Here is a 25,944-nt window from a genome sequence, read left to right as displayed (position 1 = left end):
TCCATTTAATGGAAGTGAATCCATTTAATATGCTGAGGGACGATTGAACTTTATAGCACCACGATGCATGATGAAAAATGCATGAAAAAGACTAGCCAGTGCAATGCAATTTGAAGCCTTTGGGGTGGAGAACAGGTTGCAGTGACTGGTGGAAGTCAAAGCTAAGCTAAAAGGAAAATGACAGTTAACAGGTTGGGAGAAGCAAATCTTCAAATAAAGTCAAATTATGTGTGTAAAACTGAAACAAAAACATTATGTGGTTCACTATTTTACTGGTTCTTGATGTGCTGCTGCAAAGAGGCAATGAAAGTAATTAGTTTTTTTTGGAGAACGAGGTTTCAGTCCCCTTGTTCTCCAAAGAGGGGATGCACATCCCTTGACGGTTACATCAGGAAGGCATCTGGTGCAAAAACCTCCCAAATCAAATTTGTGGAACTACCCACTGTGGTGACCCCTTATGAATAAGGAGCAGTGGAAAGTAGCTTTAAGGTATTAGTCCCCTCCCCCCTCCTGCATTTTGTTTGTATAACAAAATGGTCTTCATTATACCACTGGCAGCCAAAGCATTGTGTGCAGTGAAGAAAAATTCACAAACACCGAGCCAAGAAAAGACAGAATAGGTTTCTATAGATACTATTTTTCCTCACTAGAGCTTAAACCTATGACCCAGAGCCCCCGGAAAGCCTCTTGAGGTGGTGGGAGAGACGGTGCACTGGCTGCCTGAAATGACAAACAGCAGGCAGGCGGTGGCATGCTTTGCTTGCCAAATACAGCACTCCATGTTCAAATAGTGCTGACAGGAAAAACATAGACACTTTTATCCAGGGTCCCCCACTCTGGAGTGAGATGTTGAGGGGAAAATTTCCTCTTGCCAGAAGACATAGACCTGCTTGTATCCAGTGGTTTCTACTGCTACTGTTGTGGAAAATTCACATAAGTGCATTTTTCTTTCTCTTACTAACACTAAATGGTTATTCAGAAGCTGGTGTATTTAGTGACTTCCATATTGGATAGGGAAAAGAAGCCAAACTCGTTTGTATAAATGAAAAAAATCCATCACGTTCACTCAGCAAATAAAAACCCTGATAAACCTCCTTATAATTGTGTTTTTCATCTCACTATAGTGATCTCCTTGGTGTAACGTCTGCGCTCTATACTTCCCACTGAGTTTATTGAACATTCAAGCCATCCATTTTCTTTGATGGTTTTAATTCAGACAAGCATACCGGCTGCTATTGCACTGCCCAATACAATGATTAACTGCATAGTGCTGCATTCATTCATTCTAGCATATCCATCAAAGCACGGATCCCCCTAAGTGGAAACAAGCTTTCCCAGGGTCAGGAAACATCTAACCTGTATAAAAGAATGAGTTGAAATTCCAAGGCAGGCACATTTTGTTTGACTGGTTTCAGAGTCATAGTTGTAATTTCATATTTGAACCCAGAGCTAAGCACTATGGAAACCACTTAAAATAACATGGTGGATACATGAATGCCAGCTGGTCACATTTAGCAGAAGAAGCTTGACCCATTACAAATGACTATGTTTGGTCTTGTCAGGGCAGATTTTGTAACAGTGGGCTGAGAACAAAAAAACAAAGACATTATACTTCTTCTTAACTTTAACAATTACACAATACGCATACTGTACAATATGATATGAGATGACATAATAGTATCATAATTTGTATGAAATGCTTGTTTCACCTTAAAGAGTGGGACAGTGATTTTATATTCGTTTTTTATGTTTTTACTATATTTTCATTGTGTCATCTGTTTAAAATGATTTCAACTTTAGAGAGAGAAAGATACAAATTTAAAGCTCTGTCATGAACACCTGCTCCACCGAGTACAATTAAAGTTTTTAGATGCATTAATCCTTGAATAAAAGTTGACCCAAAGTCAAAAAGTGCTTTCACTCAGCCAGATAAACTAAACTTCATTTAGTTTCAGTATAAACATTTCAGCGCTGTGATGAAATATTTCTTACAAAAAATGCTTCTTAGGAGTTGCAATTTACTTCTTGCCTTAAGTGATTTTGTACACAGGCTAAGATCTTTGACTCTTTATTAAATTACCAAGTATTTCTCAAGGCAGTTGGTAATCTTTTAAATACTGTGGCTAGGCAAGCCTTAGAAGTACTTTAGCTGTCAATCACTTAAATGAATAGGATTTTGCCGGCAACCAAAATGACTCCTCCTCCTTTGCTGCTCTACAAATATGCTATTAACAGCTGTTCTCAGCTATCGGAGAATAAACAAATATTGTACTCTATGTTACACCTGAAAAAGTCACGATTCATACGAGGCCACCCAGTATGTTCCCGGTGCAAATGTCTTGTTTGTCTATATCATAATCATAATCCACTGAATGTATAATGCTCCTCTGTCCTCCATCTATGTATAAGTGGTACACTGCATATGTTCCCCATAGGCCGTTGACCCTTATGACCCCAGTCCTCCCTCTAATCTCTTAATCTTTAGCGGAACAGCAGCCTCTGTGATCATTGGCAGGTCTAGTGTGGTGCATACCTTCCTCCAGTGGTGCTCGGGGGGGTTATGTGGGAATATCACAGGTAATCCACATCTCCTACAAATATCTGTTGCTGGATTTTTCTGAAAATATCTGGCTCTCTGCTTATGGGTGGCCTTGGCAAAAAAAAACATGGCCTTCTACGGGAAAGAGAAGGCAAACCACTTAACTCGGAGAGGTGATATAAGAGGTGCCCCTGAGATGACCTGTGTGATTGGGAAGCTGAGATGGAGCTTTAGCTGGGTTTGCAGTGTTGACAACTGGTATCAGGCCATCACTGCATAATGAAACAAGCTTATAGGCTATTAAATAATAAGTCAATCAGTGCTACATCATAGTATACAGACTGTGAATCATGTTGTTTCATCACAAATCAAAATCCTGTCTCATATAAAATATGTTTTATGATGATATAAACTTCTGATTTCCTCTTGCAAATGCTTGAGAATGAAAGTAATACTCGCTGGATCCGATCCTCTGATGTTATTTGCTTCATTCCAGAGAGGTAGGCTTAAATGATGGTATGCCTTTCTGGCAAAAACAGGACAACATTGCTGTTTCTAACTTTTTCAGAAACAGCAATGTTGTTTTACCTTTAATAAAACAATATGTTGAAGACCAAAGGCTGGGGTAGCGCTTGAGCTAGATTGATACATGTACTTTCCTTCAGCGCTATTTCATTTTCAAAACCTTACACTACACAGCTTCTTTGTAGTGACTGGAGAAGTCATTTTTAGCAGTGTTTCCTCTTAATAACCATGAAACCCTATAGTCATGTGGCAAACACATAAAAATGACATACACAACACTGTAACATAATTCTCACCAGTGGAGGAAAGAAATGTTGACGTTATTTATTACCCCAAAACACAGAATTTCGATTTTAGAGTTCATTTTGAGAGTTTTTGTCCAAATCATTCATTGTGACAGATGGTTACTCTGCACAGCTCTGGCTCTCAATGGGAGATGGTGCCCTCTGATATCTTATGGAGTCATCAGCAGCCGCTTGCCAAGTTTAATACGACTGGGGACCGTAACTCTCCAGGCAACTACTACTAAACATGCCAGACAGGTCTGGCTTTCTCCCCTCCGTCAGATCGATATCAAATTGTCTCACAGAGCATCTGCAATCAAGCACAGCAGAATAGAGCACTCAGACACTCCAGTCAAAGGTTACAGACGGTCTGGCCAGCTTTGCCCTCAGCCAAAGTGTGACCGCCTTTTTAAAGAGTTCCTTGACAGTTTAACATCTCCCCCACCACACTTCCCCTCCACCTCCTTCATCACTCTCCCTGCCCTCCCTCCCTCCTCTCTGTTGTTTTCCTTTCTCAGCCGTCCTGATTAAACCTGGATGTCCCACCAGGAGGCTCTGATTTCCCAACCCTGACTGTTACTGTAGTGAAGTCAGAGCTGCATGTCCTCACACAAGTTGAGTCAAACCTACTGGTTACTGAAGATCAAGAAATGTATGAAGATTAACCATATCTACAAGATATAGGTACTTTAAGCTATGTGATACATAGTCTGCTTCTATGTTATGACTTGTTATGTGCCTTCACATAAGCAAAATAATAATAAAACATCACATTTTAGGACTCCTGACTAAAAGGCTCACATGCACAGGATCGTTCACACATAAAATATTCTATGGCAAGCTTTTTGGACTTACATTTCTTGTACCAGCATGTCTTGGCTTCTTTTGTAATTCTTATAAACCTTCGTCATTCATATGCAGGATATATAAAGTTTGTTATGAAGAGATAATGTCAGCACTGGGAATATAAGGGATCAAGATATAAAACTTAAAATAAGCCAAAAATAATAATCATAATACACAATCTTAAGTATTAAATGAAGATCTGAAAGATGCTTACAACAACAAAGAACAACAAAGACTGTCAAATTCCCCATGATGGCAAAACAATCACTGGGGGCTAATTATTTACTTACTTAGCTAAACGCAGTTATACTCTTGTCATTAGCATGGAAATAAAATTAAACAGGGAAAAACGGGGGGAAGGATTTCAGAATTAGTGAAGTTCATTGGAGTCATTTCACATGAGCCCCAAATTACATCGCCCTGAGTGACTGCTCCTGAATGAATGGAGCCTTTTTTTATGATCACAAGAAAAACTTCTCCCGAGGGGCAAGGAATTTCAGAAGGGTTTCCCCTTTAAAGCATACGGGGTACGCTTTAAAGGTAAAGGGTAATACTGCACTTCCTATCCTGGATAATACTGTTTGAACTAAATAAAATGCTTCTATTCATTCAAAAGATCTACATTTTGAAAGGAATGTCTTTAAGCCCAGTAAGAATGAGCATCTAGGTTGTGTGAGCAATCATCCAAAAGTTTGAACTTTTAAGAATGAACTAGAATGCATCGAAACTCACCGTTTTGCTCCTTTACGCTTGGTAGGGGAAATTTGCTGACATGACTTGATTCAGCTTCCGAGCCATATTGTTGGAGAAGCGATGCAAGAAGGAATATTAATGGAAGGATCATTTGGATGAGTGGTAGCCGGCGATCACAAAGCGCTGTAGACGGGACGGTTTGTATCACCACACACATGCGTCGTTTACAGGGCACCAGTGCTGTTTCGGACACATTTGGAGAGGATAAGCGCAGAGTAAAATCCACTTAATTTTAAGCATCAGTCCTTCGGAAGAAAGTTCGGGAACAAAATTTTAACTTGAGAAGTTAGAACGACTCCTCTGCAGAGGTTCCGAACCTGCCGCTGCTGCGCAGAGCAAATGCGCACCTGTTGGTTCAATGGGAAGTTGAGCAAAGTTTACTTTTATGTTGTTATAATCCCGGTATTAGTTATAAAAAACACCCTTGTGCACGCATATAATCTACACAACATTAGAAAGACACAGTCGCATTTTGGGTAAAGCGCGCGTCCACGGTGCGTTCTTCACTCCGTCTGATAAATCCCTGCAGATCTTTACGCATTACAGCAAAGGCTCACACACAGAGACAGCGAGAGAGTGAAGCAACTTGATACAGCCTGTACTTAGAAACCATTCGCAACACCGAGACGTTTTCTGTTTTCTGGCGCGGTCTAGAGTCATAACTTGGAGTCTGAGATAAAATATCGCTGCGCGCTCGGGGTTGGCTTTTTGGAGACTGGCAACTGACGGCACAACAGGTGCTATACATAAAGTACAACTTCTCAGCGGAGGAAACTCCCAGGATGTTAACTATTCAGTTGCTGCCTGGTTTAACGAGGTGTTTCACTCCCTTACGGGTCCGTTTTATGTTTTGTTTTCGTTTTGTTTGTTTGATGGTTGCGCACTTTTCAAATAATTTCTAGCCAGAAGTTTCAGCCTCCCGAGATCACACAGTCTGTTGTTAAGGATAAGGTTTACATAAGCGGTAATACTTTTGGAAATATATCTTTAAAACTAAAGAATAACTTAAAACACTATAACACCAGATTAAACGATTAGCCTATATTGTAAATATAGAAATATAAGAGTAGAGATACAAAAAATGTGAAGGAGACATTTTAGGCTATTTCTGGATTTTTTTTAAGGGACACATTTCACTTTCTGCTGTGTGTACACCAGTTGTACCCACTGTCTTAGTAGTCCTTTATCTGTTTCTCTGCTTATTTTACTGGACTACAACACCATGGCCCGGTTGCATTTTTATCCCATTAAATCATGATCCATCCAGTGTATAATATATACAGTGCAGCTCACAGTATATATTCACATCAGGAGTCCCATGATTCAGACGAAAACCTTCCATATAACATTCCTAAGTAACATTGTTTAACCACTGAGTAATTGTTTAAAACCTTGATTCACTGAATGAAAGATAAATGCGCCCCAAAAGATAACTTTTTAACATGCAGTTTTGTGCTCCCCTGGAATGTTTCTGTGGAAGGAAATGTTTAAGGTTCTCAATTTGTCATATCAAAGCAGAGACACCGCTTGAAACAATACTCCCTCCTGTTCCCAATTTCCTTTCTCCCCAGCACAATGTTGTACCTCATCAACTGTGTTTTATGTGGTTCCTCCCATCCTATTGTTGGCAAAATGCAACAGTGTATCCCCCGCTGTATGGTAAGTCTGCTGCAGCACAGACACAACAATCAAAGGGGAGCTGGAGACATATTGAACCCATTGAGCCAGACGCATGATGCAATGCTGCAGCAATTTACCCCCAGCCTCACATAGCTTAGAAACTACCAACTCAAAGAGAATATAGAGCAACCATCTCTCCAGCATCAAGGTAAGAAGGGAAGCTTTTGTGGTTTTAATCCAAGTTGATGGCTCAGGAAAGAAGACGTGGGACATTGATGCAGTCATTTCATACTTGTGTTGCCCCTGTGGAGAGGGGCATATAGAGGTCTTCATGTGCCTGTTGGAAGGGCCAAGGCCCTTTGTGTAAAGGAGGGTATCACATTCCAGCCCTGCGAGCGCCTGCAGCAGATGTCAGCACTTCACATCGTGGAATCCCTCTCTCTTTCACAAAAACACACACACTCATTCACCCCATGAGGTTTTGTCTGTAAAAGCTGGGTATTTTGTCTTGTTGTCCACATTTGATTGCCGCTTCCATGGTGGTCTTGTGAAACGCAAAGTCTTTGATACAAAGAAATATAATAAACAGAGGAAATTAGAAACAAGTTAGGCTATTTGGGTCACGCCAAACATGCAGAGACAAGCCAGCTAGGAGAGCTCTGTGTCCACTGAGCAGAGTGCAAGTGGAAATGTATACAATGGAGAATTCACACTCATCGTATACTGCCTAAATCCCCTTAGACTTGCTTGCTGTGATGAGATGCATTCTGTCAAGCAAACAAATGCCCTCAAACATCAGTCACCATTAGAAAACACATCTGTCATAGGTTTTTTTTTTGCTTTGTTCTTTTTTTTAAAAAAAACACCTTTGTGGTGAAGAGAAACACAAGAGAATGAAAATGTTAAATTATTTAATTTATACTGTAAAACCAGTTGTTGCAGCAGCATGAACTTTATCTGTGTAGTCCAGTAAATAATTTTATTTACTCACCCATACACAACACACATATATCTATCTCTGTACCTGACCAGCTGTTATATCATCATATTCATCCTCTAAAAGGCATACTGACCTTCAGCACACAGTCAGACTTTTATATCAGAGACATTCTGGTGTTTCATGGACATTAAGGTCTCATGTTGATAAGTGAAAAGTTTCAATAATTGCCCCTGGCTGTACTTGGCTTTGAGACCAGAGCCCCCTGGTGGTGCCCCTCAGAGCTACAGGCAAAGTTCTGCCCCTTCAAATTCCTAAAGATACTCCAAGGGGTGTGGCATTTATTTTTTATTTTTTGATTCCACCAGGGGAAGCATATTTTATCTGATGATTCAAGATATTTCCAGGTTAAAACGAATCAGATGTGCTTATCATGTTCAGGTGTTCAGGGACACAATGCTGCTTCTTCTAAAGCGTGCTGTAGTAGAAATAAATATGCTTAAGTGGTAAACTGATCATCAGTAATATTGTACATACAGTATATTCATATTATTCATGTGTTAATACACTGAATAGTGCAGCTATTTTGAATTAATAATCTTAATTTTACATGGTTAACCTCACAAATCAAAACTGTTACAAGCTGCATTGTATTTTAGGTCATTTCAGGTAAGTAACCTTCTTGTCAAAGGTACAGTCTGTTGGAGGTTTTGCAAAAAGTATTGAAGTGCATGACTTCCATTTGGCTTCAGTTGTGCATAAATTACACAAAAACAAATACACTGCTGTCCAATATAATCGCTTAGCTGAGTTCACTCCACAGCAAAACCTGAATATAATTCAGTTTAAATCCAATTATTAGTTTAATAATGCTGTCTGACTACATTTGTTATTGCTGCTTGATGCCCTGAAAATGAGAAAGAATGAATGTCTGCAGTGTGGTAGTGCAGCTGGGATGAACACCTGGCTGGATATCTACGAGATTTTTACTTTGAGAACTCTGTTAATATCACATGCATTGAAAACCTAAAAAAAATAATGTTGGTGTTAATCTTGATGGAATCAACTAAAACAGAATAGCTAAAAAAATTACATTTGTAAAATCTTGATTCACTGTAACCATTTAGTTATGTTAGACATTTCAGTTTGGAAAGAACTTTTTGTCCTTCAGGATTTCCCCCCTTACACAATCCTTATTCAGGAAAGTGGTCCAAAAATATTTGAAAGGAACTCTCCTTCTTAACAGATTTCTGGCTCGATGCCTCCATCATAATTTTGGATAGTGTAGCACTTACTAAACATCTGCTGACAAGGAAGACTCAGTTTCCATGATAGCATTCTGCTTATTTAATGATCCAAGGATCTCATATTACACTGCCAAAGTTCATCAATACATTACTGAACTGGAATCCAGGACAGTGTAATGATGAATTTTCTCTCCTTACCTATTCTTTTACTGACGTATGAGCATGCTGCTTGAATGTACAATAGATACTGACAAGATCATATATGTGTACAGGCCAGACATGCAGAGAGAAAAGACTTTAATCAATAAACCAGGAACTGGAAGTTGGAAGATACTAATCCTCATATGTGTCAGTGTACTACCTTTTGAATGTAGTAATGAACATGTTGCAGACCTTCATATAGTTTGAAATATATTTTACTTGTACATAGTAAAATAGAAAAATGTATGTAGCTGTAATTTTGACAGCAGTCACCTTAATAGAAAGATCACATGTTCTTCAGAGACGGATGTATTGTATTTTGCAATAAATATTGTTTTATCTCCATCCTTCATGATTTACATGAAGTTCTTATTCATTTTCACTGCTCTTATCTCAGCTCCTATGACATGTACCTGTTCGTCTTCCAAACAATTTACATCATCATTGAATTAAAGCGCTGTCAGCAAAGCTACTCTGGGTTTAGTTAAAGAATGATCCATCCTTCTGAGATGAAAACAAACCTGTTACTAAGCAGCACACAGTAAATAAATAAACAAATAAAGCTGCTTAGTAGTAACACTTCTTTGTCTCTTGATCTGTCAAAAACTCCTTTTTGATGTGACAACACATATAACTCTTCAGGGCTGCGGTGGTAGCAGAAATGTGGTTTTCATGCCAGGTTGTATTATACCACAGTAGATTGTTTCAATCCAGCCTGACATATTTCTGGAATGGCTTAGGATTGTCCATCACACTCATGGCTCATAGCCAGCTGGCTAGCGAACATTTTTCTAAACAACACAAAAGAATCCTTGTGCTTGAATGGCTGCCTCTTTATTGTAACACCAGAGCTTTGCCCTGTGACATAAATCATTAATCTCTATGCATATGGTACTGATTAATTTGTGTATGCAAATGGAATGCCTTGTCAATCAAGATCATACCACGGGGATCATCTTTGGGGAGACCGCACAAGTTGTTTGACACAATGATGCATGAGATATGGATCAAAACTGTGGGGAAAATCAGCTCAGTGGATTTTTCTTTTTTTGTATTTAAAGAACAACAGCAACAAAACATCAAACTTACTGTTACCTTCCCTCTTAATGTATGTGGGTTTTTTCTTAGAAAAACATTCAAATCTGTGCAGACATGAAAGGTAAATAGGAAGTGCTCTTTATCATCCACCAGATTATCAGTTGTTTTGTGACCTATTCAATTCAGTTCAATTCAATTTTATTTACATAGCGCCAAATCACAACCACCTCAAGGCACTTTATATTGTAAGGTAGGCCCTACAATAATACTTACAAAGAGAACCTAACAATCATTTGACCCCCCATGAGCAAGCACTCTGGCGACAGTGGGAAGAAAAAAACTCCCTTTTAACAGGAAGAAATCTCTGGCAGAAACCTATTTTTAAAGACAGATTTCTTTGCAATAGTCAACAACAACTTTACATGAACCATTTCAATAAATAAAAATTAAACGTGGAAACTATGGCTCAACTATTCATTGTTTTAATCCTTAACATTTAATAACACCCTGCCCTTATACTGTCAGTGTTCAGTTTTTTCTGCTTTTCATTAAATTCTTTAAAAAAATAAAATCCTTAAAGTGACTGGCAGGTACAGTAAAGCCTAAACATACTTTACAGTACTTATGTTTGGAATGAAAATTCTTAGATTTTAGATGTTGAGGATATTATAGTCACGCTAAGCATTTTTCTTTCACAGACATATACAAAAGGCCATACCATCAGACATTTTTAGATTAATATTTATTTACAACCAGCGGAAAGCTCAACAGAAAACATGTAAAAAGTCTTATATATGATCCATAAAATGACTTTACATACAATAGCTTTTAGACTGAATTTAAAAATTAATGGTGACTCTGTCACAGTCAATGGTTATGATTTAAGATCTGTATTCATTAATATACCCATTCTCCGTTTCATTTATTTTTTCAGGTGTTCAATCTGGATATAAACAGCAATTACTCCACAGCAAAATGAAAAAGACATTTCATCCTGCCATAAATCTTAAATGTGTTTTAACAAACAAGCTGACAGCACAGATGTAGCAGGTAAATCCAAATTGTTGAATTTAGATATAACAACATTTGAGAACCAGAAGTCCATTAAATAGTTGTTCTGGGGCTTTTAGTAACTTTATAGTGCATCACACTCCCATTAGGAGACACAGTTTAGCCAATATGAACTCGCAGATGTTCAAGTTTCCATTTTTCTAAGTTCCCTTCCCCATCTTCCAATGGAAACTGTGTGACAATCTAAGACATGTATAAAAACAAAGCATTTTTGTAGTTCAGTGGTGGATCTAAGTGTAAATACATACAGTACTGTGCAAAAGTCTTGAGCCGTGAAACCATTTTTTTAACACTTTGCTTCCAATTTGCTTGCAATTTAGTGGTCTTAAGTAATAGTTCTCCATAGTTTTCAAGATCTTCCAAAGTTTTTTGTGACATTGACCATCTTATCAGTCATTTTCAGTCTAGTCCTTGTACCCGAGGATTTTCACAAGACTAATGTATCTATGTATTTATTTATTCTGTTCAACCACTTAACACTGACCTATGAAACATTTGTGTAACAAAGAAAATGCACCTCACTTGAAGGATGAACCAGAACCACACTTTATTACTAACAGCCTATCACAAACATATCCATAGATTCCAAACATACTGCTAGTGCGGTAAAAGCATACCTGCATGGAACCCCCTTCCCAAAAAAGGCAGCCAACATCATAAGTAGTGCTTTTAATGTCCTTCAAGAAGCTTGGAAAACTATTCCCAAAGACAAATGAAAGAAATTACAAGGGAGCCTTCCTAACAGAGTATAGTTGTGTTGAAGAATAAAGGTGGTTATACCAAATATTTACTTTCGAGCTTGTTAAATTTGCACAAACTCTGTTTTTGCCTTCTGTGCTGTATTTCCATGTGTGATTGCACGTTTCAATAAATTGCTGCATCAATTTCCCATTTTCCCCAAAAATATAAAGAGATGAGGGGTGGCCCAAGATGTTTCGCAGTACAGTACAGTTGTTGAAAACACACACACAGGCGCACACACGCACAAAAAAGGCCCTTTCATTGCACGGGGACACTGAGACCAAAAGTCATGAGATTTTCTGTCAACACTGGTAGTTTCATGTGAGCCAGAGTTCTGAATCACATTCAACTCTGACGTCTTGACATCGCCAGTGGTCTGCTATACCACACCAAAGATGGTTAAGCCAAGAAGCTGTGCCAATGCATTTCATTGTGGTGATACTTTTTGCATCAACAGTGGGCTGCCTTAATGTGGAAATAATGAAAATTTTACTCAAAATATATAAGGCTGTATGGCGTCTATTGTGTACATTAGCACCAGCTGAGGATGCGGAAGCAGGGAATGTAAATGTTTATGAAATATGAACATCTTCAGAATGAGTTTGTGATTCTTTACACCAAAATACGTGAGATCAGATTGCTCTGTGTCCTACAAACTAAAATATGTTTGAGACTTCTGCATTATGCAATTAAAGCAGTCATCATTTTTATCTGGATAATAGAAACACAGACTATACTATTTTATCTTCTTTGTCACTGATTTAATGAGTCACATTTTCACATATACAAAAAATCAGCTTTTTATCTCACATCTAAAATAGTCTAGGTCATACTACGGCACATGATTACCACACAGTCTATTACTACATAATACATAATAAATAGTGCTTGAGTATCTTATTGTATTCATAATTTCTAATAAAGCGCTCTCTATTTTCATCCATCTGCTGCTAAATACCACTCAGTCCCAGCCATAAGTAGTGATGCGTTTGCGTCTATCGCGTGAAAGAGAGCTTTTATTTCCTGCCGTCACGTCACGTCTCCGTTTAGCAGCGGCTGTGGATGTGGAGGCGGGGAGCGGCTGTCCGTGGTGCTGATGGGAATGATGCTCTCCAGTTCTGTGCAGCCGCTACTGCGCATGTTGCATGACAGGTACACGCAAGCCTCCATCTTGGGCATCCCAAGCTGAGGCGAAAGGGCAGCAGCCATATACACGTTGATTCAAAAATAACAACAAACGGGCTCGGAAACCAAAACAACAACAAAAAAAAATTGGCAATTTGCCGAGATGTAACTTTTCCCCTCAAACCAATTGAACTAATCGCTTCAGTGCAGGAAGACGGAAACAGAATGGAAAAGAAAGGGAGCGAATGGTCGTGGAAGCTCTGTTAACCACTGTTTTCACAGTCAGCTTGAGTGGATCGAGATTTCTGAGGAATTGACAGGTGACAAAGCCAAACGGTAAGCAGAACTGCGTACCGTGTTTCGCGAGAGATGACTTTGTGTTATTTATGTTCATAGCGTGCGCTCGCATGTAGTGAAATCGCATGCTCGTGTTCATATGTGTTGGCATCTTCTTTCTGCATCACCCACCCCCGTCATGGTGGTCGCTGTATCCTCTGCTCTTCTGATGCTCAGGCTTCGGGCGAGTGTCAGCCTCTCTTACTTACTTTTCTCTTGTTAGAAAGAGACCGAATGCGACGTGCAGCCACAGGTTGTGAGAGCACCGGTAGTCTGCGGATTTATTTTGCTTTGGTTCCATGTCAGTATTTTTCTTGAATACATCTGAGGCCTTTCCTCATAGATTATTGGATTAAGCAGTAATAAATAATCTAGTTTTAAGTGGTGATATTACCAGGAATATGACCTATACTTATATACATATCTCAGTTCCACCAAATGACATAGCCGGACTGTTATATCATCAATATTAATATAATAAATAAATATTCGTTTATTTACCTAAATGTAAACCCTCTTCCCGGCAGAAATAATTTTAGGTGTTTTGTTTAATGTCCAGAATCTTAAAAAAAAAAAAAGACACTCTGTTCTAGTGGCAGATTGGCTTTAATTGTTTATTATCCCATGACCCGTAGGGCAAACCATGTAGCCCGCTTGAGTCACTGTCAGCCGTTGCATGACAAAGCCTCTGCCGTTTTAACTTTGCCCCTAGTAAAACAGAGCTAGGGCAATGTTCTTCAGTGGTGGCACACAGATGAGTCAGACAGTGCCAAGGTCGAGTTATAGTTTCAGCTGAACTCACATTTATGCTTTAATATCAGTCGGGTGGACACGTGATTGAGGGTTTTGGGTTTTTTTTTTTTTTTTTAATTTTGATTGTACACAATTATATATCGACTGGCTTCTCTGAGCTCCACTTTGGGACTGGGACCCAAAAGAGATGTCAAAATAGATATATTTTGACAAAAGCAGATCACTAACTTCTCTCTTCAAGTTGTATAGGTGCACGCTTCAAAAGACAAAATAATGCAACTATAATAAGAAGACACATGCATAAGGATTAAGCTTTCACAATCCCAACAAATATTATGAACCAGTGCGATAATGTTCAGCACTATCAAGAATTTCAAATATGTCTTATTTGGTATTTAGACTCTTTTATTCGCTACAGTGCAATGCATACTAGTTGTATACCTGCCTCTGCTTCATCCTTCTCCTTATCAGGTAGAATGTGGAAAGAAGCTGAGATTTCACCTACAGAAATGCAAAGGGGAAGATTGCATAGAGAATTTGTAGGTTGCATAAGAAATTGTTTCTCAAAAATGTGGTTGAGTTGTGAAGTCCAACATTTGACACTGCTCCAGCTGTTGCGATCTGAGACGTGTGGATTAGCTTTGACATTATGCTGGCCAGGCGAGTAGTATCCAGCCCTCTGGTTTTCAGGAATTTTCCAAATCGATAAACCAATGTTGTCTTTGTTTGGGCAACTTGTTTGCATGGAGCCAAAAGGCATTGTACTCTGTACAGTTCTCAGTGCACTCAGGAAAGGATTTCTGTTGAGGAAGATGATGATCGATGTGAAGGCAAGGAGTAGACAGGGAGTTGCTGGGTCAAGGCAGTGAGACAAGGAGAGAGAGACAGACAGAGAGTATTTCTGTCTAGACGGCCTCAGTTAATACACAAGATATATGTTTGGATGAGTGTGTGTTTGTAAGCTGGTGTTGCTGCCTTGCTGTTGGTCTTAGTATCCCAATGCAATGAAAGGGCAACACTTCTAGATGGACAATAAATCACACAGGTACTGTGGTTGTAAGGTGATTAATGGCCTCTATCAAGAAATGCAAAAATGCTCTGTGTGTTTGTGTAAGTGTGCATTTGTATAGTTTTGTTACTGTAAATACACAGGACCATATTATCTGTTAGTTGCCTTCACTTTAGTATTATGTTGTAAGAAATGACACCAACAGGGAGTGTTGGTCATATCACTCCAAGGGTTAGAAATCTAAACATGATTGTTGAAATCTAAAAAATACATTTGGAAAAAAGTCCTATTGAACCTTTTTGATGTAAGTTCTGGACTAAACTGAAGGATATTGTAGGCGATATTTATTTCAGCTATCCTTTAAAGGTCACATTCGGCTGACGAGTCCTCAATGACCATTGTTATTCAGGTGCAATGCTTCAGTGATTGAATTTATGCTTGAACTTGCTCTGCTTTATTAAACCTTGTCAGACTGATTCATCTGTATTTCAGACATTTACTGTATGTGACATGCATTTAGAGTAAATATGAATTGATGATGTTAAAAAGAGTAAGGGGCAAAGTTGCAGTGTTCAGGAAACAACAAGCTCTGAAGCTTTAAGCTCTAGCCAACAAGGAAGCCATAGAATTACTGTCACATAACAGCTGAATTTGTGGAATGTGAAAAAAAAAATCATTGGATTCACAATTTCAAATCATTTAAAGCTTTCTTCGTTTGTTCTTGTCCCTCCATTTTTATTTTATATGTTCATTTTATTCACAATTTTTATTATTATTATTTTTCTTTTACACAGGTTCAGAATGGGCACAAGGAAGTTCGCCATTATTCTCCTAGTTCTCTTTCTTTGCTTAGACGGAGGATTTGCCAAAGAAAAAGGAGCAAAGAAAGGAAAGAAGAAAGGGAAGCATGTTTACTGTCCATCGTAAGTACCGTGTGGAATAAACAACATCGTGCTGTGTCATATTGGCCTCTGGCGTATTGACTACACATGTTAGCTTGATGGCTCTATACACAGTAATGCATACGTTTTTCTTGTATACAAGTCGAATAAAGAAGTAAGTTTTGTTGTTGTGAAATTTGTTTGCAATCTCTGTTTTAAATCCATTCACTTTAATCTCTTAGAAAACCTAAACATTTTCTATGAGTAGAATTTGGTTCTGCTTGATTGGTTTCAGTCAATCAGCATTAGCTCTTGCTAATGATGTTTCTTCAGCCTTACATGTCCATGAGAGCGTCTTCGGATCTAACTGTTCTTGGTGGAAATTTGATTAGTCAGAGATTCTTATGGAAACACCCTGCTCTGTGCTGAGGCAGGCACAGTTTGTCAGGACAGTGCCCACCTCTACTTTTTGGATCAGGAGCGTATGCAGAGACTTCCTTGGATACCATTTATATGATTTTTCTCCACTGAAAATGGTCAGGAAGGACTTAGTCAACATGTTCATCTGAGGCAGCCATGGCCAGTGAGCATTACAAAATGTATGGTGCACTCATCTAGGAATGGAGAGCAGTTCCTCAGCAGATCCGGACACTTGTGGAGCCAATAGACAGATGGGGAACTACTGTCCTTTGTAGAGGAGGCTATACCTCATATAAAACATTTTCTATATACATATATTATAGTGTTGGTCTATTAAATCCATTAAAAACACAAACTTGCATTTATTTATTTTAGTTCTGAAGCATATTTCTGACCATTTGGTAAATAAATTGGAGATAAATTATCTGAATACCGCATCTCAATTCATGTTTAAGCCATCTGCCTTTATCTACTAAAAATGTTGCCAAACCTAAAATGAGTATGTGGGTACAGATAGTAAAATGGTTGTTATCCTAACAGCAGAACAATTAGGAACGTAGGTTTGAAAAATCATATTACGAAGGTGCATTGAATAGCACCAGCACCTCAAAGCTAGACGGTTCTGGGTTTGAAACTGCTGGCCAGGACTTTGATTTTTAATGTTCTCCTGTGCCTGTGTGGATTTTCACCAGGTGCTCCCACCTCAATGACTGTAATTAGGCTAGGCAGTTAAGAAAATGGATGAATGGCTATTACAGTGCCTTTTTTCTATTTGGGTGTAAAACATCTTAGGGGTGGACAACAATTACCCTTTGTAGGAAAAACCCTGACCAATGTTGTCAGTTCAGCATGGAGCTGAAGCATGGCGGACTGATGGATCTTACTTTCCAGTCTCTCCACCATACACATAAATAGATCTCAGGTTGTCATTGCCTCTTCAATGCATGCCAAAAGGTGATTCTCAGGTTATGGTTTAAACTATAGACGTAAATACTGTAGATCACAAAAGGAATGTAACGTAATTTAGAAATCTAAACATGATTGTTGAAATCTAAAAAATACATTTGGAAAAAAGTCCTATTGAACCTTTTTGATGTAAGTTCTGCACGCTGAGTTATGTGTAATGTAGAGCTGCGCTATCTTCTTCCTTAAATGGTAACAAATGTCTCTACAATGAAGTCTTGAAATGTGGGATAAACTGTTTGATGTAGAAAATTGGCAAGTGGAAGCTGTATGACATGCTTTGTGTTTAATGCTGCAGATGCCTTTGCGGCTCAACTAAAGCACTTGGTTCCAGTTTAGCTCTTGTGCTTGAGATTGTCAGAAGGTCTCTTAAAAAAAGAGGAGGAAAAAAAGCGGTTTAGCGGATGGGAATTGGGTTTTACTTTGATCAGGGGAACCGCTGAACATATACACACTACGCAGCATTCTTGTGTAGCACTTTAGCCCATCCTCAGTGCATGATAAGGTTTACATAATAATATGTATTGAGAAGGGGGAATTCTTTGGCAGAAGCATTCATTGCCACCCAGAAGGAGGATTTTTGTTTCCCCTTTCTCTCTTGCCAGATCCCCTCCTCGTCCTTTTCTCTCTGTCCCACTGTATTTTTCATTAGTCAAGCACATGAAAACAAATTATGTTTGACTGATTGCCGTCATGTTGTTGGTGATATTTTTACCAAACACTGTTAAGTTTTTTCAATTTTGTAGGAACATTTGAAGTAGACTTAAACAAAAAGAACTACATAGCACAAAAACAGATTATTTGTCTTGACAAGTCATTTATACTTGTCACCTGTGCGGCAGATTGATTCATTCAGGGGAAAATCATTTCAGTGGGTTACTTATTGGCTTGCTTACTGAACTAGTGCTGTTTTTATAAAGATAGTATAATATGTGCTTTGATCAAGCGTTTCACTCATTTATCTTAAAAAACCCTTGAATGATTTTAAAATGAAATATTTTTGCATCCTTTAGAATTTTTCACATACCCAAATGTTTTATTTATGGATGATTAAATGTCAGTACAACTTAAACTGCCCTGTGTTTACTGCTCAATAACATATATTTGTATGAAAACATGTTGAGATGATGAACACTGCAAATATTTCAAAATTCAGCATGTTGAGAAGAGTCTTCCATTAGCCCAAGGGATCTTGTCAACTTCCTCAGTCATAATCTGGAAACATCCCATAATAGCAGCACATTTCATTTCTAAACATTGTCTCAGTCTAACAGTTCCTTGGTGGTCCAAATCTTAAAAGCCAATTTAATCCCAGACTGGTAGCTCTCCCAGGTTATAGTTTAATCAAAGAGTATACAGAGTAGAAGTGAGTGCACTGTGCACTTTGTCTGTTCATCTGCCAGGAATTTGACCTGCTAATGTAATCGTGCCTCAAGTTCTCTCTCTCTGTCTTTTTATTTGCAGACAGCTGTCATCTGAGGATCTGGCCCGGGTCCCTGCAAATTCAACCAGCAACATCTTGAACAGGTTACTGATCACCTATGATCCCAGAATAAGGCCCAACTTCAAAGGCAGGTTTTCTGCTCTTTATCTGTTTCTGTCTCGTTTTTAATTTACATTCTAGCTGCAGTGCTGTCATGCTAATTAAAGAAACACGTGCATGTGTACCTCCAGATTTCTTCTAAGAGTTTAATGCTGGAGGTAGGAATGTGGAGGCATTAATCAAAATGCATTCCCTTGCAAATGTAACTTGTGCTTAAACAGTTACAGAAGGCTTGTGTTCCTGGGTTGACTTCTTGCAGATACTGCTGCATGGACAGATTTTAATAGACACTCGTGCATAGGACAAGTCGATATTTCTAAAATCTGTCTAAGGTTAGGAATCAGATTAATCAAAATTGCTAAAGCTAGCTTACAGACATATGCACAAGTAAAAATTTGATTTTGAAGTGGAAGCATGCCTCATCTGTTACCTTTGTACAGTCATTTCTTTTTCATTTTTCATTTTTCAAAGCCCAAAAAACATCCATCGTCAGTGTTTATAGTGTACTGTACACATCACACTGCTGGGAGTACTATGTTTGTCTCACAGAAACAGCCATAAAAATAACAAAGAGGTGGCTGGTGGCCTCTTTGTCTGACTGATCACCTCCCCAGTCTTCAGGTGGATCTGTAGTTTCCTTGCTCTGGCACTTGGCACCAGGAGCTGTATCTGGGACTTAATGTTTGATGTGTAGTGAGCCAACTTAGCATTCTCCCTCACCACCTCCGACTGGTCCAGCAGCCAAACATCTGCTCTCGATTTCAGGGTGGCCTGAAATCCTCATCCATTAGCATCCATATCATAATCTCCCAAATTAAGAACTAAACTATGCCTTATGCATTACTTCGCTGTAACATGGCAAGCTGCTTTTATGGGCCCTATAGAATAATAGAATATAGTAATAGCAGCATTACCTTTGAATATTAATTCAAGTTAATGTTTGATTTGTTACATTAATGCAAAGAAGATGTGAGCTCTATAACATGCCATAACTTGTGCATTAATTTTGTGACCTGCATGGTGGAATTTATCCAGTGAAACTTGTGAGCCTCAAGTAAACAGATCAAAGGAAATAATTTATTCAAAGCAGGGCGAGCAGTCTGCCTTCATCAACAGTTTTATTAGTTTATGCAAAAGGATGAGTGGGGAGGGGTGCCAATATACAGTAAATGTTTACAGCGTGAGCTTGGCAAGAAGATGGGATGATTTTTAGAGAAGGGATTTTTATTATTTTGCAATGCTGGGCCTTTCACAAAACATGACCATTAATATAATCAATTAAATCACTAGGTACAATATGTATGGTTTAGGAATGCATTTACAGGGATTTACAGAACAAATGTATTGTAAACTGCAGGCGCAGTACTTGATAACTGCTTTGCTTTGAGACATGGGCGAAGCAGTTATTAGACACAGGGAATACAGTTTTCAAAATTACAATTTTCTTTCTCTTTCTAAATCCAGGAATTCCTGTGGAGGATAGAGTGAACATTTTCATCAACAGCTTTGGCTCAATCCAAGAAACAACCATGGTAAGGACTTGCTGCTGCAGCTTGACAGTATTGGTAATCAATACTTCTGCCAATCAGAAGCAGTGAATGAGAGCTGAAAACTGCTTTGGCCAACAAGTTTTAGGGAGAATTCATGAGCACGTTTTCTAGATGGTATTAGATCATTTAGCAGTGAATCATTATGAAGACTGGGGTTTGCATGCCTCATTTATCTGATGGCTTAATTGCTGATCAAGAAATGCAGTTTGAATACTAATTACTAGATTAAACTCAAGGACGAAGCTGGGTTGACTCTTGATCACTTAGAAAGCAATAAATGGAAATTTCCAGTTTCTAATAAGTCTGGTTCACCTGGTGTGATACATCCAATCATTCAACAGTGTAATGTCACAAATGACCAAAATCAACAGTTTTATTTTATTCTTCCATGTGTGTTTTACAGAAATTAATCCAGGATGTTTTTATTACAAAAAACGACCCTTCTTCCCACTTAGCGTTAGTATGATTTGTCACATTGTCACTCATAAATCATTTTTGTGAGATAAATTTGACTTTTTTTTCCATATAAGTACAATCACATTTTTACTCAAATGGAAAGTTGATTAATAAAAATGTAAAATTTATAGTTTTTCTAAGGCTGACACATGTAATATATGACCTTCTTTCAAAAATTTAGCAGTATTTATGTGTGTGGCAGCCAACATGCATTTCAGTGTCCTTCTCTATGTCCTGTTATTTAATGTTGTATAACTGATCCTATTTTAGTTACAGAACCTAAAGTTAGGTCCATCATTTTTTGACAAATAGACATTATTTGATTATCGATTTTTCTCAACTTTGCCTCAGTACACAAACACTGTGAATTTAAAATCAAACATGTGATTTATATGCAGATTTTGAGCTTTAATTCAAGGGCTTTTACAGACTTTTTGCATTAACTGTTGAGGGATTACAGTTATTTTTATACCTAACCACACATTTTCAGAGGCTTACTTACATAATTTTAAATATAAGATTAGTTTTGAATATTTTGATGAAAACCCTTTACAGTCAATGACTCCATTGAAGTCTAGAGCCCACTGGCATCACCAAATGTTACATTTAGTTTTGTATTAAATATCAGAAAAGCGATCTCTGTTTGGTTGAGATGGTGGAATTGACTTACCCATCCAAGATTTTTTCACTGCTTGGCCTTAAGAAATTCTTGCATTTCTTTTGTGGTGTGCTTCGGCTCATGATTAGTTTGCACTGTGAGAGGTTGCCCTATGTTTCACAGCATTTGAATAAATATCTGCAAAGAGTATAGAGTTGTACACTTCAAAATTAATCCTGCTAGTTTTTGAGAACTATGTAAAAAATGGCTTTAGTTCCTAAACATTTTTTTGTAAAAACCCCTTCAATTAAAGTTTAAAGTCTGCACGGCAACCACATTTTTATTGTTATATTTAAAATACACTGTGGTGATGTACAGAGACAAAATTATACAAATGTCTTCGTCTTTGTCCAACAAATTATGGACCTTGCTGTATTGCCATTGAAACAACCAAATGTCCAAGAATGATCAGTGTTCAGCAGGGTTAAGTGTTCCATCATGCTCACTTTTATGAGTCATGGCACTCTGAACAAAGTCTTGGATAATATATCCTGGAGCTGGCACTGCTTGAAAATATACCACACGGGGAAAAAATTGGCAGCAGATAGGTAGTGTGTATTTGCTTATAAAATACTCCAGTCAAGAGTTTCACTCTATTATAGACCACTTAGGATGATAAGTGGAAAATCCTTACAAATCACAGGACCCAAAGATGGTGGAAGAAAATGAACACATCAGGAGGAAACAAACAAAGAAGAAGGGTAATGAGGAAGAAAGAGCTGAGGAAAACAAAGACCTCAAGGAAAAAGTTTTGACCAGTGAAGGAAAGTGTGAAAAACAGACACCATGTTAGAGAGAGGGAGAGAGAAAGACAAAGGTAAAGTGAAATGGATGGGAGAAGGAAGATTAAATCAGACAGTAGGAGGCCAAAGATCATTAAGACGGATAATGGAAGACAGGGATGAGGAAATTGAGTAGTGAAAAAGAATAAGATAGAGGAAGCGGGAATAAAATTAAAAAGTGTGATGGTTCAAAGTGTGATGAAAGCAAAGGAATAATAAAGACCGCAAATGGCGGGAATAATCTGAAGAAAGAGACCATAACAGCGAAGACAAAAAGGGAGGATCAAGAAAGCAAGAACAAGAGCCAAGAAAGACAAAGTGGAAGAGAAAAATGCACAACTCTCAAATGGTAGCTTGTTCCTTTCTTCCTTTTCCCCCCTGGACACCCAGCCTAGGCATAAACTGAATGAATGTGAGGAAGGTTTGAAACAAATCTAGTAGAAGGAGGAAGAGACAGCTGGTCACCTCTACCCTCAATTTTTCACTCTGTGGGGTATCTGATCTCAGGAAACCTTCTTTCATTATTCACACCTCCCTCCACCAAACACTCACTATATTTAACATACCTATTTTCACATTATGATTATAATCTTTAGAAAACAATGACTAATTTTCTTTGGAGATGGAATAAATTGTCGCTATATATGTTTTTTTACTGCTTCTCAGCTTTAGTTTCCCTCAGTGATTATAGAAAGTTCTTGTGTTAAATCTCTCTGGAATCGAATGTTGTACTGGCAGCTTGATTGTGAGCCAGAAGCAAGATATATTTCCTTGTCTCGTTTATAGAGAAGGAAAAGGTGTGGGAATTGGCCCGTGTCTCCCTCAGACAGAGAAGAGCCACCAGAAGCTATTCATGTTGTAGCTCAAGGACTAGTTCGACACAGGTGTCTAAAATGTGGTTGTATAGAAATGACATCTTATAAAATAAGATATCAACAGCTTGATTGCAAGATTCCCCTTTCAAAAGAAAATAATGCATCATATGGGCCACTCCTTAACTGTTTATGCCAAATTCTGACCCTGCCTCCGACCCTGCCAAGTATTTGCATATTTTGGTTATTAAATAGTGGTTGAGTTACTTTTGCCTCCCTATCCAGTTAAAACAGTCTTTTCATTCTCCTCTCACCTCTGGCATCAACATTGGATTTTTACCCAGAGAACTGCAGCTCATTGGAGATTTTCTATGTTTTGGACCGTTCTCTGTAAACCCCAGAGATTGTTGTGTGAGAGAATCCAAATCCAGCAGTTTTTCAAATACTCAGAGCAGCACAACAACCTAGAAAGGCTCAGAGTCACTTAAATCTCCTTTCTTTACCATTCTGATCCTTGGTTTGAATTTCCGCAGTTTTTTTCTTTGACTAACTCTACATGCCTAAATGCACTGACTTGCTACCATTAGATAAAATATTTACACTGGCAATTTAACACATGTACCTAATGATTTGGCAAGTGAGTGTATAAATGCTGATGGACAGTGGAAAATTCCTCAGTAAAGTTAAAATTTGTTTTGGGGTACATAAAAGACACAAATAACCCTTAAAATCTACAATTTAACTGTTTTTGCTTAGTGTTAATTGACATCTCTGCACTGGCTGAAATAATAATAACAATATCTATGTTCACCAGCTAGCTAGGTGCCAAACCATGTGAGAAGTGAGTGACACACAACGTGTCACAATCATATCAGAATTTCTATTGGCCCAAACTTGGCAGATTTGTGTAGTCTATAAACACGTATATTCTATTTATGTCATTTGAACTGCTGTATTTTCACATTGCCGGTAGCTTAGCTGTAGCATTTTTACCTGAGGGCTTCAGCTTCCGGGTAACAAGGAAATGACGTCATTCACGTAGATTACTCGAAATTTTGAGTTACTTTTCTCAAAATTTTGAGTTAATAACTCGAAATGTTGAGAAAATAACTCATACAACTCAAATAACTCAAATAAATAACTCAAATAACTTGAAATTTCGAGTTATGGATCCTTCTTTTTTTCTTTAGTGGCAGAAATGGGCTTCCATAATTTTGACATTACACTTGCAATACATAAATGATGCAATGGCCATGGGCAGTTTTTTCCCTTGTAATAAATACTAACATGTTTTAAATTAGGGTAGCAGTGCACATGTGCTAAAATTGAGTTATTAAAAATTTCAAGTTCTAATGGTTTCTCATTGACTTTACTTTAGATTTAAACAAGCTGCCATGTCAAATAACAAAAATGTCAATAATAATATAGTTTAAGGTAATAAAAACAAAAGAATAGAAGGGGAGAGTATACGTTTAAGGCATATTTCCTACACAAGACTGAACACACGCAAAGCTGATATTTCAGCCATTGTATTTGACATACCATCTGTCTTCAACCTCAGCTTAATAGCTCACCTGCTCCCAGAACAGCTTGAGGCCCACCATTAGTGTGTGCACAGAGATGTGTCCCAAAGCTCACAGTGATACTTTCCCACCATCAAGAATGTGGACATTTTACTAATATGTGCACTAATGAGGTACTTGCTGTTGCTGTGTTGATAACATTTGACCCTTGGACTGTGCAGTTTCTTGTGTGTTGACCGCTTTAAAGGCATTATGTTGCAGATGTAAACTGTCACTCTGCACTTTAAGTAATCTATATGTTATTATTCATTATTCAAACATATTTAGGAGGCTTAAAAATGTTTTTGTTACCCTGTTAAAGCATCTCATTCATTCCCACAGAAAATGCACTTTTTGTACCATCCCCCTTAAAGCTTCAAAAAATGTTAGCAGAAAGATTAGCATATGCTTTATTTTATTCCATTTAGAGAGTTTTCCTTTTGGGCATCATTTACCGTGAAAGCACCCAAACTGTGTCCAGTTGAGTTTACATGGAAGTAACATTAACTGTGTTTGTACTCGCCTGGTGTTACACTTAACAGGATTACAGAGTCAACATCTTCTTGCGGCAGCGCTGGAATGACCCCAGGCTGAAACTGCCAGACGACTTCAAGTCCGATTCTCTCACTGTTGATCCCAAGATGTTCAAATGTCTCTGGAAACCCGACCTGTTCTTCGCTAATGAGAAGAGCGCCAATTTTCATGATGTTACCCAAGAAAATATTCTCCTCTTCATCTTCCGTAATGGAGATGTCCTAATCAGTATGAGGTAATTTATTTACTTTTTTTTTTACTTGTTTTTAATCAGTGTACTTGAAATGTCATTCAGTCTTATGTGATTCATTGAAAATAGTCACTTCATCAGATATGCAATAATCCAGGAAAATGCAGCATTACTGTAAATTTTGCTATGACTTAGTATCTGGTTTAATTTAAAAGTCCTTTCGACAGTACCACTCAAACAGATCTCATACAGTCTAGGAATGATCTTCACTAATATTTTATCAATACCAGCATTGATTTATGATACCAAAACATATAGCTTATGATATTGATATAGCATTCTATATTTTTTACTAAATGGCTTAAACAGGGTGTATTGATGCTTTTGCCATATTAGCTGATCTTTATTTCAAGTAATTATGAGGTTGTTTTATGACTTAGATCTGGGGTCAAGCCCTGTGATCCCTACAGTTTAAAACAATTGGAGATAAAGTATCAGAATTTCAGGAGTGGGACCGCGCCTCCAAACACGCTCCTCCTGGTTCTTATCTATGTAGTTTCCCCCAGTT

The 25,944-nt window shown here is 38.0% G+C and overlaps 2 protein-coding genes across 2 annotated transcripts in view; one reads left to right on the top strand and one right to left on the bottom strand.

The window, feature by feature from the left end:
• pdgfc (platelet derived growth factor c) overlaps positions 1 to 5,652 on the bottom strand; it is a 44,566-nt gene extending 38,914 nt beyond the window's left edge. Inside the window, exon 1 of the mRNA XM_084954790.1 lies at positions 4,927 to 5,652. Coding sequence (XP_084810916.1) covers positions 4,927 to 5,104 — 178 coding nt within the window. The 5' untranslated portion in view covers positions 5,105 to 5,652. The remainder of the gene's footprint in view (positions 1 to 4,926) is intronic.
• Positions 5,653 to 12,863: 7,211 nt separating this feature from the next.
• glrbb (glycine receptor, beta b) overlaps positions 12,864 to 25,944 on the top strand; it is a 30,437-nt gene continuing 17,356 nt past the window's right edge. The window contains exons 1-5 of the mRNA XM_084954772.1: positions 12,864 to 13,263; positions 15,820 to 15,948; positions 18,754 to 18,860; positions 20,297 to 20,364; positions 25,195 to 25,421. Coding sequence (XP_084810898.1) covers positions 15,827 to 15,948; positions 18,754 to 18,860; positions 20,297 to 20,364; positions 25,195 to 25,421 — 524 coding nt within the window. The 5' untranslated portion in view covers positions 12,864 to 13,263; positions 15,820 to 15,826. The remainder of the gene's footprint in view (positions 13,264 to 15,819; positions 15,949 to 18,753; positions 18,861 to 20,296; positions 20,365 to 25,194; positions 25,422 to 25,944) is intronic.

The sequence above is a fragment of the Perissodus microlepis genome, chromosome 2 (genome assembly GCF_051167445.1).
Source record: "Perissodus microlepis isolate ML-2025 ecotype Zambia chromosome 2, ASM5116744v1, whole genome shotgun sequence".
Lineage (NCBI taxonomy): Eukaryota > Metazoa > Chordata > Actinopteri > Cichliformes > Cichlidae > Perissodus > Perissodus microlepis.
This window is presented reverse-complemented; position numbering and strand designations above follow the sequence as displayed.